Source organism: Carettochelys insculpta, chromosome 14, assembly GCF_033958435.1.
Source record: "Carettochelys insculpta isolate YL-2023 chromosome 14, ASM3395843v1, whole genome shotgun sequence".
In the NCBI taxonomy this organism is placed as follows: Eukaryota; Metazoa; Chordata; order Testudines; family Carettochelyidae; genus Carettochelys; species Carettochelys insculpta.
Genome location: NC_134150.1, coordinates 19420932 through 19437279, shown reverse-complemented (window position 1 = coordinate 19437279; position 16348 = coordinate 19420932). Strand labels below are relative to the sequence as shown.

Here is a 16348-nt window from a genome sequence, read left to right as displayed (position 1 = left end):
CACTCATATGTATTTTATTAAATGCCACTTTTGGATTAAGAGAAAAGGGGGAATGAGCCTTCACGCACACAACCACACGCTCATACTCTTCTGCATTCATACACTTACACAGGCAAACGCATGCAGGTGAAAAGTTGCAGAGGGAAAGAGGAGGGAGCCAAAGCATAGTGAATCTACTGTGTCTGGCTGCAGTCATGCATCTGGCATAGCCAGCTGGTTGTATGCCCCCTTCCCTTGTCAGCTTGATCTCTTTCTTGTTGGTGTAGTACTCAGGGGCAGTCAGTACCATCCATCCTGGGGAATGGGGGAAGGGCCCAGAATCGGGGCTCTGGGCCACCTCCTGCCTCCCCAGCCAGCTGAGACTAACTCCAGCAGAATGGTGATGACAAGAAAAGAATTCCTATAGCTTTGCACCCATATTTTTGTGTTTCAGTCCATAGCTCTTGACTTGTCCCACTGCCCCAGGATACTGTATGACCATGAGTCATCAGCCAACAGCAGGTGGGACTGTGATTTTCTCTTCATGGGGCCTTTCTCTTTCTTGGGTGGATTCTTTTGCAGGGCTCAGCTCCTGTTATTCTCTGGCCATCAAGGTGCTGCTAGCAGCTGCTAATCCAGGAAGTCTGGCTTCAGGAACTGATTTCATTGCACATCCACCCACTTTCATGCTTTCCTCACTCACACAAAAGAAAGTTCACTTCAGAGACAGCAATTTCTTTTACAAAGGAATGGCCAGGATTTCTCTGACTTATGGTATCTAAAACAATTTCATACTAACTTATAATACTTAATATAGACCTAGCAGCTGCTACAAAACAAAGCTTCTGAAACAAAATATAACTAGGAACAAAGCTAAATCTATGAAATGAAGCTACTGTTGCAAAGCTTAAGGATTGTACAGGCACTGTTGCAAAGTTTACAGAAAGTTATAGGATTTACATCTGCATTGTACTGGACTAAGCAGAGGCTTTATACAACATATATATCCTGTGCATAAACTGTATGTGGTACGTTAGATGTATCCTTCAAGAAATATAGACCTATAGAATATGATTCTGATCTTTGTACAATTGTATGTCTGGTCTCTCTCACACTGCAGTGTTTCTAATTTGATTTATATTGGTCAGTCAATTTATGCGTGAGTAAAAGTGGCAGGAGTTCTGAAACAGACCCATGGACGCTAAAATCTTCATAGGGATAGCTAAAGCTTTTTAACATCTTGAATATGGATTGAGGAGATTAGCATTAGCCATCATGGCTAGAAGATTTTGCTGCACATGACTAAGGGCTTGGCTATACTGGAAAAGCGGTGCTATAGTGCTTCACTGAAGACACTACTACTTCTGAGTGTGCTGTGTCAGCATATTTAACCCACTCCCCCAAGGGGTTGCTAGTAGCTGTACACACTGGGTGCTAGATCAACTTAAGTGTGTCACTTAGGGGTATGGATTTTTTACACTCCTGAGCAATGTAGCTAAACCAACTTAATTTTCCAGTGTAAACTAGGCTTAAAATGTATAGACACTAGAGCTGAGAAGATGATGTTCACTGGAGAAACCAGACCACACAGACAGAAAATTCTTGGAAAACCACTGATCTTATTGAATACTTTAAGAAAACTGTTATTATATAGATTCAGCGGAACCTGCACTCATGGCCAGCCTCCTTATATTAAGCAATTCACTTTAAAGTATTCCCAAAGTTTCCAAAGTACTTACTGGTTGTTCTTTAGCTGAATATCATCTCTGATGGATAGCTAATATATGTTGATCTTTTGCATGATTGCCGAAGATGACTTTAGTTGTATTTGCTTTACTGTAGCTCTATATTTATTTTTGTATCTAGTTTGCAAAACATTTTTAAAATGACATCTTGTGGCACAGTTTGGTATTTCAGTGCTCTGATTTACATCAGTTTCATAGACTCACCCTGAAAAAAGGGTAATGAGTACTGGGTTTGCAATTCCAACGGCTCTGTTGCCAAAGGGACAAGATGTGAGCATCCCATGGTTTTTCATAAAACTTTCTCAGGTATAATGTGTGTAACTATATGTGGTTATAGCAGTACTACCTTTGTTGCTTGTTTTGAATTTGCCACTGATAAGCCTGTAGTTAATGAGTTTCAGCTTCAGCTGACAGTTACAGCTGTTGGTTGTTTATAAAGAACTCTCACTATTGTGTTTGGTCATTATGTGTTATGTAAGATTTGTTATAAAAGACTTTTAACATTCTCTCGCTAAAAGTTGGTGTGAAATGTAGAACCAGCAGCTTTTTTGTCACGAACGCAAGTGATTTTATGCCTCTGTAACTGAGATTTGCCAAGGGCTTTGGGTCCCATTGAGCAGGAGAAAGTCACACAGCAAGCTGTTCCAGAATATACTGTGAATTGTACTATCTGTTTTTTTTTTCTTCTTTTCTTTAAATTCCTAAATTTTTCCAGACTATTCTAAAGATCCTGGTCTCTGGAGGAGGGAAATCCCGAACTGGAGTGATGATCCCAATCCCTCAGTACCCGTTGTATTCAGCAGCCATATCTGAACTAGATGCCATCCAGGTGAACTATTACCTGGATGAAGAGAACTGCTGGGCATTAGATGTGAATGAACTTCGTCGTTCCTTGAATGAAGCCAAAGCATACTGTAATCCAAAGGTCCTTTGTATCATCAACCCAGGAAATCCCACTGGTATGTAATGGTTTCATTTAAATGTTTCAAAGTTTATTTTGTTAACCTCTTTTTCTATGCTGTACATATTTAGGACTTGCTTGTGACTTAGCATTGCATATACATAGCTAGGCTTCAATAATAAAATCAGACTTCTACCATATAACCAGTTTGTCACCCTGAAGTTTAGTTACACGTTTTGATTTACTGAGATAATTTACCAGCTAAACAAGCAAACCTGGGTTCAAAGAACTTATAACCCAGATTTAAATATTTTGTGTATGCATGCTAGAGAGATTTGGGCTTACCCATGTAAAAGCATGTGGGAACTGCAGTGCAAAACATGTCAAAAGAATACTAGTCTTATTCTCAGCTGATTTATTGACAGGTCTGAGAATTAACGTCTCATAAATTCACTGTTATCTCCTATAAGTTAGACTATATGAGGCAGTTGCGACTGGAGACTCTCTAGCCCTGTGCACATTGTGTAGAGTTTCATGTCCGAACTCCCATAGTTTCTTTTTAATGGGAAAAGGGATAAACGTATTAAAAAGGCAGCAGTTTTCCAGGTTCTAGAATGAAAGACTATACATATTCTCTACTAATTGAATTGAATTGCAATTTTTCTTCTCTCATTTTAAATTACAGGTCAGGTTCAAAGCAGAAAGTGCATTGAAGATGTTATACATTTTGCTTGGGAGGAACAACTCTTTCTTCTGGCTGATGAGGTAGTAGAGCATTAGGACTACATACCTTTCTGTGATGAACATACCTCCAGTGCAGCAGAACCACTAGGGACTCAGTTCTCGTCCTTTGTTCCCAAGAAGTGTGATGGTTGATTTTTAACATGGGCATAGAGTATCCCGGTGTTACGTTAAAAGTAGTGAATGAAGGAACCAGCTTTTTAGTCTTGAAGAATTAATTTGAAAAATGTGTGTGCTGGACTTGATCGCAAGGTAAAAAGGGTAGTCCAAGAAGGAAGCAATGCCAGAAGGAAATTGGAGCAACGCCTTAGTCTTGACCTAAAAACTACAGGGTGATATTAACTGTTGGTTTAGATAATTACAAGGAGAGAAACTGGAGCAGGGGTGGGGTGTAGATTGGAAATTAAGTACAATGATGGAAAAACATTAAAATTGGGAAATGACGTACAAAATACTCAAGGGCTACTCAATTAAGTACAATATAAGTTACATTACGCATTTGTTACGCTGGAAGTAACTATCTTATTTCTGTCCTGTAAAGTCTTTTAAGCATTAGTACATTGCAAACTTTCTTCAGAGACTTATGTTCTGTCATTTATTCATATTTGCACAATGTGTAATGTTTCCTCTTATTATGTAGGTTTATCAAGATAATGTTTACTCAGAAGAATGTGAGTTTCATTCTTTCAAAAAGGTTCTGTATGAGATGGGCCCAGAGTACTACAGCAATGTAGAGCTAGCATCCTTCCATTCCACCTCCAAGGGATACATGGGCGAGTATGTTCATCTTTGTTTCTTTATTGTATCACCCTTGAATAGTATTTAGTAGAATTACCTCTTCTCGTTAAGCAGGATCATTTTTTTCACATATGGAGCTGAGTGTTATCCTGTGTCTTCTGTTACTTAACAACTAGTAAACTAGGAAAATGCAGGAGTTTATATGGAATGTTGTATAACTTCTCGGCTAGCCCAATGGTTTTTTGAAAACTTCATAGTTAGTAGAGTACTTTTTAAAAGAGAAACCACCTATCACTGACCTGCCTCCCATACCAGCACGCCAGGCTTATACTAATAAATTCCCAAAATAGATAGTGCAGCCTACTAGGGATGACACAGTGGACTTCTGGTCTACTGACCAGTTCAGGGTTTATTGAATCAGCCTGATTTTATAGAGGGGGTATATGTGTGTGTTTTGTTTCTTATTTGGAGGGGCCTACAGTCAAGAGTAGAGTAGAGAAATGCCAAACTCCTGATCAGGTGGCCTCTGCTTCTGCTGTATTCTTGTGCTCTGAGGAATAACCATCCATGTTAATAGCTAGATTGGGGTGAGCAAAGTCAGGGGCGGGCCCCCTGGGGATGGGGTAAATTTCGTAAGGGGGACACAGCACAGTTGGCTGCTGGGTCTCAGGCTCATCCATCTTATTAAAAATGTTGAAATATGTTACTGTTTTTATGTGTGTGTATTCATATTTATATACCAATTAATAAAGTTTTGACATTCTACTTACTTATTTTCTTACACATGCCAAAGTTTTGGTTTTTTTTTCATATGAACATAATTGAAATTTCTTTTGGTTTGGATTACGTTATACAGGTTGGGGATTGCGGGGGCGGGGGGGCGCTGCTACTTGCAGGAATGAAAAGTGGGGCTCAGCATAAAAAGTTTGCTTACCCCTGGGCTAGACTACCCTCATACTGAAGCTGCATATGTTAATGTCTACACATCATACTCAGTACTTTCTTTGATGGCACTTAGTTTGCCTAATACAGACTGATTTATTTACTTAAACCCTTGTACTCTTAGTGGATCATAGGTTATCTACAAGTCTTTTCCACTTCACTCTGTTTTGGGACAAAACTTCTAGCTGACTCCAGGAGTACTCCAGTTGTTGTTCTTCAGTCTCAGTAGATCTTCTCCATGTTGTCTGAGGTCTTCCTCTTTTGCGTTTTCCATGCGGGTTCCATTTAAGAGCTTGACGGACTATGCTGGTTGATGGTTTTCTGAGACTGTGACCTAGCTATTGCCTCTTTCTTCTTTTGATTTGAACATCTAGTGGTTCTTGTCCTGCTCTGTTCCAAATCTCATTTGTGACCAAGTCTTGCCATTTGATGTGAAAGATGTACCTCAGGTATCTGTTTATGAATGTCTGTAGCTTGTGATTTGAAGACTTTGTAGTATGCCAGGTCTCGCATCCACACAAGAGCACACTCTTCACATTTGTGTTGAAGACCCGCAGTTTTGTCTTCACAGATATTATTTGTGAACTCCATATAGGACGAAGTGTCTTGAATACAGCTGTTAATTTCCTTATCATGGCACTGATATCCTTGTCTGTACCACTGTCATTGCCCTTATTAATCCCCAAGTAGACAAACTGCTCCACATCTTCCAGGTCATCCCTTTCCAGTGTGATGATGGTGTTGTTGAACTGGTTGATCCTCATTGTCTTGGCCTTTCCCTTGTTAGTGCTCAGTCCAGTCATTGAGGCAGTTTTGTCTAGTGTTGCAACCTTTTCTTCCATTCTCCTAATACAGAAAGCAGTTTAAAAATACAGGTTACATATATTGGAGCTAAGCAAGATACTGAAGAGTAATATAAAGTTGAGCTGATGCTCTCTCTTTTTCCTCTCTTGAGGTTGTTTTCAGTAATTAATGTTCCAGCTTATATTCATGGTTTTTTCCCTTCTTTCTCTTTCTTTTTCTCTCTCTGTCTGTCCACTGTATTTTCAGGTGCGGCTATCGAGGGGGTTATATGGAGGTGATTAACTTGCATCCAGAGATAAAAGGACAGCTTGTTAAACTACTCTCTGTTCGCCTCTGTCCTCCAGTCTCTGGACAGGCAGCTATGGATATTGTAGTGAATCCTCCAGTACCTGGAGAAGAATCTTATGCACAGTTCATCAAGGTCAGCTCTAATCCTATTCATGTATTTCTTATTCTGTCCCATTGAAATTACCTTGGTGTGATGAAAACACAAAGAAAGATATCTTTTCAGCCTTCTGTATGGTGGAGCCCTGTAATAACAATGGCCAACACACAACAGCAGGGGTCAGTAATCCCCAGCATGGGTGTCAAAAGTGGTGTGACAGCCAGTTTTCACTGGCACATGAGGCAGGAGCTCAGCCTCACGCCTCCTCCCCCATCCAGCCAGGAACGTGCTCAAAGCCTGTGGATTAACAAAAGACCATCTAATGCTGCCAACCACCACCCAAACAGTAAATGTCTACATCTTAATTTGTTTATTAATTAAGCTGTTGTAAGTAGGACTATTAGCAACTTTAAAGTATCACCAGCATTCAGACCATACATGGAGGTCAACAGGTCAGATTTCGGCACTCTGCCTTGGAAAGGTTGCTTACCCCTGGACTACAGAATAATTGCGAGTACTTATGTACTAGTAGATTAAAATTCTTTGTCAAGGAGCCACAGCACTTCCATCACATGCTTGTGGCTTTTTCATTGAGGTCACCCATTTTTTGAATATAATTTTCTTTCCCCTGTGACTTCTGTGATAAGTGAGGACTTCTACTCAATGAAGAATTACTCAAATAAATGGAGATACTAAATGAGGGTGATTTTGTAAGTGAAAATATATGGTATTCTTATAAACTGAATGCTTACTTGAACAAAGAATAGTATCTTCTCATTTGCACAAATACTGTATCAAATTCAGTTCTTGAAGTTAAAAAATGGATAAAAATGGCCTATTATTTTTAAACAAGAAGTGTTTTCACACAACATGCGAAATCAATCCTCTTGTGAGGAATGTATTAGAGATCTTTCAAACAGAACATGTACTAGCTGTTTTTGGTTGTATGAGTGTGTCTATTTTTTAAAAAAAAAATACAGCTCTTTTCAGGTCATAACTAGAGCCTGATAGGTGGAATTGATAGCTCAAGATATTGTTAATTAGACCTAATTATTGTTCATTAGATCCTGTTTTGCCTCATGATCACCAGCCCAGATCGATGGTGACCAAAAACTTTTGAAAGGAGTTTCTGAGAACTATTCCAAATGGACAAGTGTTCCTCTCACAAAAGCCCACAGTCGATACCCTTGAACATAGTCTCTGCAGAAATCCCACAAACTAAAGGAGTATGGAGGCCGAACGGCTCTCTAATCCTTGGAAATTGGTCTTTCCAGATCAAGCCTGAGGAAGCTGAATGTCCAATTTGAGAAGGCTGACCTGCTGTACTTATTCTGTGTATAAATAAAGAACTCCAGGAATGCCCTCCAGACCTGCTGTTCCAGAAGTCTTCACAAATGCTAAATTCACAGCTACAATTCTTTAAAAATAATATTCCCTCCTTTCCACCCACCTCTTGTGGACTAGCACTCACACCTGAATTCTGGGCCTTTCAAAGCTGGTGTCAACAGCGTGACTTGGCATCTGCTTTGCTATACGTGTGGAATTTCCTATTGGCAATAGAACCCTAGAAGTTCCATTCTAGGGTTTTGGGGTGCTTTGATTGCACATATCTGCAAAAACGGCACTAAAATTATAATGGTTTTAGTCAGTGGGGGGAAAAAGTTACAAATCACAAAAACTTGCCCACACTAGAACACTATTAAACCTTTTGGTTTGCATCCAGTGTTGCACCACAGTTACAGGAAATACATATCCTTTTGTAATTTTCCAGCAGCAGGTATTTAAGACAGAAAATACTAGATTTGACAAGTGCAGTGTTTCTCAAAGTGCACCGTGGGCCTGCTTTGGGAAGGCCACTACTGAGCCTCTGCCACTTTGTTTACCTGCCCTAAAGGGTCTGTATCCACAGGACCTCGCAGTGCCTATTGGCTCCAGTTTTCCATTTCTAGCCAAGGGGAGCTCTGGGAAGTGGCTGCCCAGGCAACACCACTTCCTGCAGCTCCCCTTGGTTGGAAACAGTGAACCGGGGCTAGTGGTTTGTGGCTACATGTCCTTTAAGAAAATGAAGTGATGCAGCCCTCTAGCAGCTTTCCCAAAGTGGGTCAGGGCCCACACTGGCTGTGTCTACACTTGCATTCCTCTTTCAAAAAAGGTGTGCAAATGTGGGAAATCAAAAATGCAAGTGAGGTGCAGATTTCCATATGTGGAGCCTCATTTTTCATATTCTTATTTCGAAAGAAGAAGAGCAGTGTAGACACTGCTCTTTCGAAAGTAAACCCCATCTTCAAAAGAATCCTTCTTCCCGTAAGAAAAGGGAAGAAGGGTTTTTTTGGAGATGGGGTTTAGTTTCAAAAAAGCAGTGTCTACATTGCTTTTCTTCTTTCAAAAGAATATGCAAATGAGACTCCAGATATGGAAATCTGCACCTTATTTGCATGCCTCTTTCGAAAGAGGAATGCAAATGTAGACACAGCCATTGAGAATCACTGGATTAGTGTTTGACTGCTCCATTGTGATTGACATCACTTGGTCCATTTAGTTTGTCGTGAGTATTTGTTATTGCTAATCTTGAATCTATTCTATGTAACTCTTATTTGGTAAACATGGGTTTAAGAAAACATTTTGTTTTTCCAAACTGCAAAACTGTTGAACCAACTTACTATCATAGTTAATCAGCTAAGGACCCATTCAACTCTGTTTTTATTTCCCCCCCCCCCCACACCTCCCCCCTTTTTTTTTTAACAGGAAAAGGAGTCTGTTTTGAACAATCTTGCTCAAAAAGCCAAGCTAACAGAAGACATGTTTAATAAAGTGCCAGGAATTCACTGCAATCCACTTCAAGGAGCTATGTATGCCTTCCCAAGGATATTTATCCCTTCTAAAGCCATTGAGGCAGCAAAGGTCAATCAGCCATTGTCTTCTTATTCTGTGTACACTCCGCACATTTTTACTGGTTGCTCATAATGAGGAATTTTATATCCTGGAATAAAATGAGTGCTTTTCATCTACAAAGAGTGGCTATAGCCAAGAGATTATATCGGTAATAAACATGTGGCAGGCAGTCCTTTCTTCTTCATTTTCTAATTTATTTCTCTTAGAGGCTCAGGTCTGCTCTCAGTTAATCATGCAAATTTTAATTGATTTTCATAGGAGGTATACCTGTGTTAATAAGACGAAAAGTGAGACCCTTTGTGAGATTTCTGATCTGAAATAATGTTTCTGAATCATGCATATAGCTTGGGCATGTTGATTTGAGTACTTTAAAATATAAGAACTTTCTCCAAATTATTATTGAGATGATTTACTGCTCAGCAGATATTTTGGGAAAATCCAATGTGAATGTCTATTTATCTGTGTTCTGGGCAATATTGTGAGGATGGGGGTGTGTGAGTCAATTCATCAAATATTATAACAACTTTAATCTATTAGATGCTTCTGTGAAATTAGATTTAGAATGCCAAAGACCTCTGTTGTTAAAAATCTCAAGGTCTCAGCCAAAGAATGGAGTAGCTATGTAAAAACACAGTGACTGGCTAATTCTGTTCTGTTAAATTGGACTGAGAACCTACATTGTGGAGTGATCCATTTCACCACCCATGGGACATGCTGGCCATCCATTTAGGGAAGAAAATAAAAGAGGTCATAAAGTGCAAGAGAAATATCTGGAAAGAAAAATTAACATAAAAGTGTATTTTGTGCAGTATGATTTTATGTTATAATATTGAGATGAAAAGGTACACCAAAATTTCAATCTGTTTTCTCAGGCTCATAAAATGGCCCCTGACTTATTCTACTGCATGAAACTTTTGGAAGCAACTGGAATCTGTGTTGTACCTGGCAGTGGGTTTGGCCAAAGACAAGGAAGTTACCACTTCAGGTGCAGTATCTGTTGAATAGCAAATTACAGTATTTTGTGAACAACAAGAAGTCTTATGGCACCTTATAGACTAACAGATATTTTGGAGCATAAGCTTATTTTATTTTCTTCACTAATAAGCTCATGCTCCAAAACATCTGTTAGTCTATAAGGTGCCACAAGACTTCTTGTTGTTCTCGAAGCTACAGACTAACACGGCTACCTCTCTGATACTTGTCCCTAGTGTTTTGTGAGAATCTACTTGTTAAAGTTTTTTGCTTTATTAAATAAACTGTTAAGTCTTTTATGGCATGACCTGTATAAAAGCAGGCTTAGATTAATCTAATTTTTTGCAGTACGAACTTCTTATTTTCTTAGGCATACTCTGTGTAGCTAATGATTATATGTAGAGCAGCAGGACTGGTTTTCATTGTATCATTTGAGTTCATGTGGTATTTCCTGACATTGCTGACACTCATTTCAAATTTACAAAACAGAGCACAGTGAGGCATCTAAGGCTACACCTACCCAGCAGCATTATTTCAAAATAATCCATTCTAGAATAGATATTCTGAACTACCTTATTTTGAAATAACACAGCTCCACACAAGAATGCATTTTGAAATAGCATCCAGCTATTTCGAAAGAGCATGTCCATTGGATGCCATTATGGCTTATTTCGAAATAGTGCTATTTCGTGTCTTAACAGTGCCTATTTCAACATAGCTGTTTTGAAATAGGCGTTATTCCTCCTGCAGTGAGATTTATGAAATTTGAAATAAAGCTGTGAGAAGAACTTGGGGATAAGTAGTAACTTATTAGAGAAAAGGAGAAGTTGTTAGGTGAGTTTAAGGTTTAATATTTGGATTCTTTGTTTTGTATGTAACCCTTTGTTTCTAATATTTCTATTTTACTATATTATGAATCTCCATTTGGTAAATACATAAACTTGCTTTCTTTGTAAACAAATTTCAGTGCTGTGAATTAAGTAGTTTTGTGCTGTGAGGAGTAACTAGTAAACTGTGGTGTATTGGAAGGAACCAGTTCTACTTGCCAATAGCTAAGAGAGTTTGCATAGCTGGCTGTTAGAAAAACCACATTTTTACATGTAAAATGAACAAGCTTGATACCGAAGTGTTAAAATAATAAACCTAATAGCCCCCAATGTAATTTTTGTTGTCTTTCCAAAAGTAAGAATCAAAAATGAAAAGCAGACTGTGTTGTAGGGGGACACAAGGAGGTTTTACTCTATTTAAAAAATTAGATGATAAGCCTCTGAATTTTAATGCACAGGTCAGCCAGAACCACAATGTGGCATTTACACTATGTGCACTACTGTAGCTGTAACCAATTCAGAAAACAGCAATCTGTGGAAAATATAGTAAACCCTCAACATGCGCAATTTCAAGTTGTGCTTAACTCCTATTAACGTGAATTAGGTGCAGCTCAAAGTCCCACTCCCCCTGGCCACAGTTCAACCCCTGCCAATCCCATGTGGCCCCCTGTTAACCCCTTTCCCCCAACCCCGCTGACCACCCAAGCACAGCTCCGGCTCAACCCTCCCCACCTTGGTTCTAACCCCAGCTTGTGGTCCCGGTTCAACCTCCCACCCCCTTGCCCAGCTCACCACCTGAGCATGGCTCTAGCTCAAACCCTCCCCACCCCTCCCCGTGCGTGACTCTAGCTCAAACCCCCTGCCCCGGTTCAACCGCTAACCCATGCATGCGGTCCCATTTCAACTCCACCTCCTGCAGCCCTACCCCAGCCCAGGCTTAACCCTCCCCAGTCCCAGGACTTACCTTTCAAAAGGAGCTCCAAGTGCTTCCCCAGCTGCAGAACCTGTGTTCCACCAGAGAAAAAACTGCTTGCAACTCATGCGAAATTCAAGTTACGTGAGGGTGCGTGGGAACATAACCCTTGCGTAAATCGAGGCACTACTGGATATCTTTGGGGGAGGTGTCTTTCAGGTTTCCATTTCTTAAATTAATGATGTTTATTATAGTGTATTTTATCAAATGTTTTACAATACAGTATTTCTCCTCTTTCCCAGAATGACCATTCTCCCGCCAGTAGAGAAGTTGAAGATTGTACTAGAGAAAGTGAAAGACTTCCACATACAGTTTCTTGAAGAATATGCATGAAAGATATGCAGACTCCACCCTCCCACCAAACCAAATGCAAAAAACGATGAAGTATGCACTGAGAATGGCCTGTTAATCGATCTTACAATCCTTCCTGAACAATTAAACCTAATGTTTGGTGTGGGGAGATATTGTTACCTTTTACTGATTTTGAGAGGTGGGTGGGAGGGGGAACTTGAAGTGGGAATGTGAAAAGAGAGTCTAGCAGACTATTTTGTGCCTTGATTGGAAGTTATAATCTTCTACTTCTGGCCTAGTGGGTTGAGGAGGACAGTCACATAGCAAAACTATTCATGATACCGCCTTCTACAGAGCAGAAATGCAAATCGGAGATATTTGCTCAGAAATATTAATTTCCTGTTTGATATTTTCCCCCCAAAATCCTAAAGTCTACTTTCTGGGCAGGGTTGGATTATTGTTGCTGGCTATGAGTATGCAGTAAAGTTGTTACCCAGATCTGATCAAACTGGCAGTTGTTAGAATGTTCATAAAAATCTTTTGCAAGATCATTTTGTGTGACTATTGCATTTGAATTTTACATTATTTCTAAATAAAATCTGAATGGACCATGTTCTGAGGGCAGGGATAGTGCATATGATATATTGTGCTTTGAGTCTTTGATTATGAAACTGAAACTGAAGTGTGGCCATGAGTTAGTTTATCCACACGCAATTCAAACTGGAGTGGATGAGCATGAGAGAACAATAGTATTGAGCATTTCAATCTCAGAACCACTTTGGACAGAGAATAATGAAGTTGAGGAGTCTGTTCACATATGCCATTTGTGGATATTGACTATTGCAAGCAATCAACTTCAAATCACATGTGAACTTTAAGTCTTAAAAATGAGATCCAGCACAAAAATTGTTAAAATTACAGTACCTCTTGATCTTCGGAGAATGATTCTTTGGAAGTGGATGATTAGCTATGGGAGAATGAGCCGTTCACTTTTCTGGTTGTTGGTTTGAATCTAGCCCAATTCTGTAACAACTGAAGTATGCTTCCATCAGACAAATGTTTGCTTGTAGCTTAAAGGAAATGAATTGTTAATTTTAGTCTTGTTCCAAGTGAAAGTGTCCATAGCACACAAACTTCTGTTTATGATGTCCTCAGGAGAGAGGGTAATGGCTGAATGAACATAGAGGCTTGAGCACTCTGAACTCCAGCAAAGGCTCTTCCAGAACAGAATTAGGCATGACAGCATAGCACTATGGAGATACTTGTACTGCCTGCACCACTTATTTTGTGGAGGACCCCTCCCCCCCCCAGAAAAAAAAAAGATGTAGGCTGTTTTGCACTTTTGCCAGTACACACACAAAACTGAAACCTCCCGCTACCAATCATGGAGGCACTAAGTAACTTGGGCTAGTTTTGTCTGAGCAGTTTGTACAAATCACACTTTAGCAACAGCATCTCATTTAATCTCATAATTTAGATCTTATTCTTTATGAGTAAATTAGAAATCTTATTAGTTTCTAACATTGGGTCAAACACTGGAATAAATTGCCTAGGGAGGTTGTGGAATCTCCATCTCTGGAGACATTTAAGAGCAAGTTAGATAAATGTACATAAATCCATGGGCCTGGACCTAATTCATCCAAGGGTTCTGAGGGAGTTGGCGTATGTCATTGACGAGCCCTTGGCCGTTATCTTTGAAAAGTCGTGGAGATTGGGAGAGATCCTGGATGATTGGAAAAAGGTAAATGTAGTGCCCATCTTTAAAAAAGGGAAGAAGGATGATCCAGGGAACTATAGGGCAGTCAGTCTTACATCAGTCCCTGGAAAAATCATGGAGGGGCTCCTCAAGGAAGTCATTTTGAGGCACTTGGAGGAGGGGAAAGTGATCAGGAATAGTCAGCATGGATTCGTGAAGGGCAAGTCATGCCTGACCAATCTGATTAGTTTCTATGATGAGAGAACTGGCTCTGTGGATAGGGGAAAATCAATGGATGTGCTTTGTCTTGACTTCAGCAAAGCTTTTGATACTGTCTCCCACAATATTCTTGTCAGCAAGTTAAAGGAATGTGGATTAGAGAAATGGACGGTAAGATGGATAGAAAGCTGGCTAGAAGGTTGGGCCCAGCAGGTAGTGATCAACAGCTCGATGTCGGGATGGCAGTCGGTTTCTAGTGGGGTGCCCCAAGGTTCGGTTCTGGGTCCTGTTCTGTTTAACATATATATCAATGACCTGGATGAGGGGTTGGATTGTACCCTCAGCAAGTTTGCAGATGACACTAAACTAGGGGGAGGGGTAGATATGCTGGAGGGTAGGGATAGGGTCCAGAGTGACTTAGACAAATTGGAAGACTGGGCTGCAAGAAATCAGATGAGATTCAATAAGGACAAGTGCAGACTCCTGCACTTGGGCCAGAAGAATCCCAAGCATTGTTACAGGCTGGGGTCCAACTGGCTCAGTAGTAGTTCTGCAGAAAAGGACCTAGGAGTTGTAGTGGACGAGAAGCTGGACATGAATCAACAGTGTACCATTGTAGCCAAGAAGGCTAATGGCATATTAGGTTGCATCAAAAGGCGCATTGCCAGTAGATCCAGAGAAGTGATTATTCCTCTTTATTTGGCTTTGGTGAGGCCGCATCTGGAATAGTGTGTCCAGTTGTGGGCCCCCAATTATAGGAAAGATGTGGATACACTGGAGAGGGTCCAGAGGAGGATGACCAAAATAATTAGCAACGAAGGGTCCTGTGGCACCTTATAGACTAACAGAAAACTTTTGAGCATGAGCTTTCGTGAGCACAGACTCACTTCATCAGATGCTGGTCTTGGAAATCTCCAAGAAATTTGCTTGGAAATTTGCTTGGAAATTTCCAAGACCAGCATCGGATGAAGTGAGTCTGTACTCATGAAAGCTCATGCTCAAAACTTTTCTGTTAGTCTATAAGATGCCACAGGACCCTTTGTTGCTGTTACAGATCCAGACTAACACAGCTACCCCTCTGATACAAAATAATTAGGGCGCTGGAACATATGACCTATGAAGAAAGGTTGAGGGAATTGGGACTGTTTAGTCTGCAGAAGAGAAGATTCAGGGGGGACTTGATAACTGCCTTCAACTTACTGAAGGGAGGTTGCAAAGAGGCTGGAGAGAGGCTGTTCACAGTGGTCACGGATGGCAGAACACGGAACAATGGTCTCAAGTTGCAGTTGGGAAGGTCCAGGTTGAACATTAGGAAAAACTTTTTCACTAGGAGGGTGATGAAGCATTGGAATGGTCTACCCAGGGAAGTAGTGGAGTCTCCATCCCAGGGCGTGTTTAAGTCTTGCCTTCACAAAGCTCTGGCTGGGCTGATCTGATGGGTTTGGTCCTGCCTAGGGCAGGGGGCTGGACTTGATGGCTTTTTTAGGTCTCTTCCAGCTCTATTGTTCTATGAATCTATGAAATGTCTACCAGGGATGGTCTAGACAGTACTTGGTCCTGCCATGAGGGCAGGAGACTGGACTCGATGACCTCTCAAGGTCCCTTCCAGTCCCAGTATTCTAGGATTGTATGATTCTATGATTATTTTGCAAGGGTTTTTGTTTTGTTTTTGTTTTAAATACCTGGCTCAGCATGTGGTGCTAAATAAAGAAGTTACAATTCTTAGGAACTAGGAAAATATCAAAAGCATGCCCTGTGTTGTGGGTGGGCAATCATATTTGACAGAGAGGGGCACTCCAAGATTTTGGTAAGAGGTCAAGGGCAGCACTTTTCTGTGTTGGGGTTTGGGATGGAGATTGGGTGCAGAAGGAAGCTAAAGGTAGGTGATTGGGGTGCAGGAGAGGGTGTGGGGTTTAGGTGAAGGAGGGGATTGTGAGCTAGGGCAGGGGATTGGATAGCAGGGGGTGCAGGGTTTGGGATGGAGTTGTCATCTGGAGGAGGAGGAGTAGTGCAAAAGGGATTCGGGTGCAGGGTATGGGAAGGGTATGGATGCAGGAGTGGATTCTGCTCTGGGGGAAGGGTGCAGGGTCTGGGAGGGAGTTGTGAGCTGGCACAGAGGGTAAAGAGGGGTGCAGAGGGTTTAGGTGGTGACCTGAAGCAGGAGAAGTGGTGACCTTGGGCAAGGAGTTGGTGGTCGGGAAGCAGGGATGAGGGGTGCCAGAGACAGGCTGTGGCTGAGAGGT

At 40.9% G+C, this 16348-nt stretch overlaps 1 protein-coding gene across 7 annotated transcripts in view; it reads left to right on the top strand.

Moving 5' to 3' along the window:
• GPT2 (glutamic--pyruvic transaminase 2) overlaps nt 1-12847 on the top strand; it is a 50209-nt gene extending 37362 nt beyond the window's left edge. For 5 of the 7 annotated variants that reach the window (XM_075009071.1, XM_075009067.1, XM_075009066.1 and 2 more), the window contains 7 exons: nt 2440-2683; nt 3311-3390; nt 4007-4143; nt 6097-6271; nt 8981-9136; nt 10000-10112; nt 12142-12847. In XM_075009071.1, the coding sequence (XP_074865172.1) occupies nt 2440-2683; nt 3311-3390; nt 4007-4143; nt 6097-6271; nt 8981-9136; nt 10000-10112; nt 12142-12232 (996 nt within the window). In that variant the 3' untranslated portion in view covers nt 12233-12847. The remainder of the gene's footprint in view (nt 1-2439; nt 2684-3310; nt 3391-4006; nt 4144-6096; nt 6272-8980; nt 9137-9999; nt 10113-12141) is intronic. The other 2 variants (XM_075009072.1, XM_075009073.1) reach the window with 1 other exon arrangement.
• Nucleotides 12848-16348: the final 3501 nt, after the last annotated feature.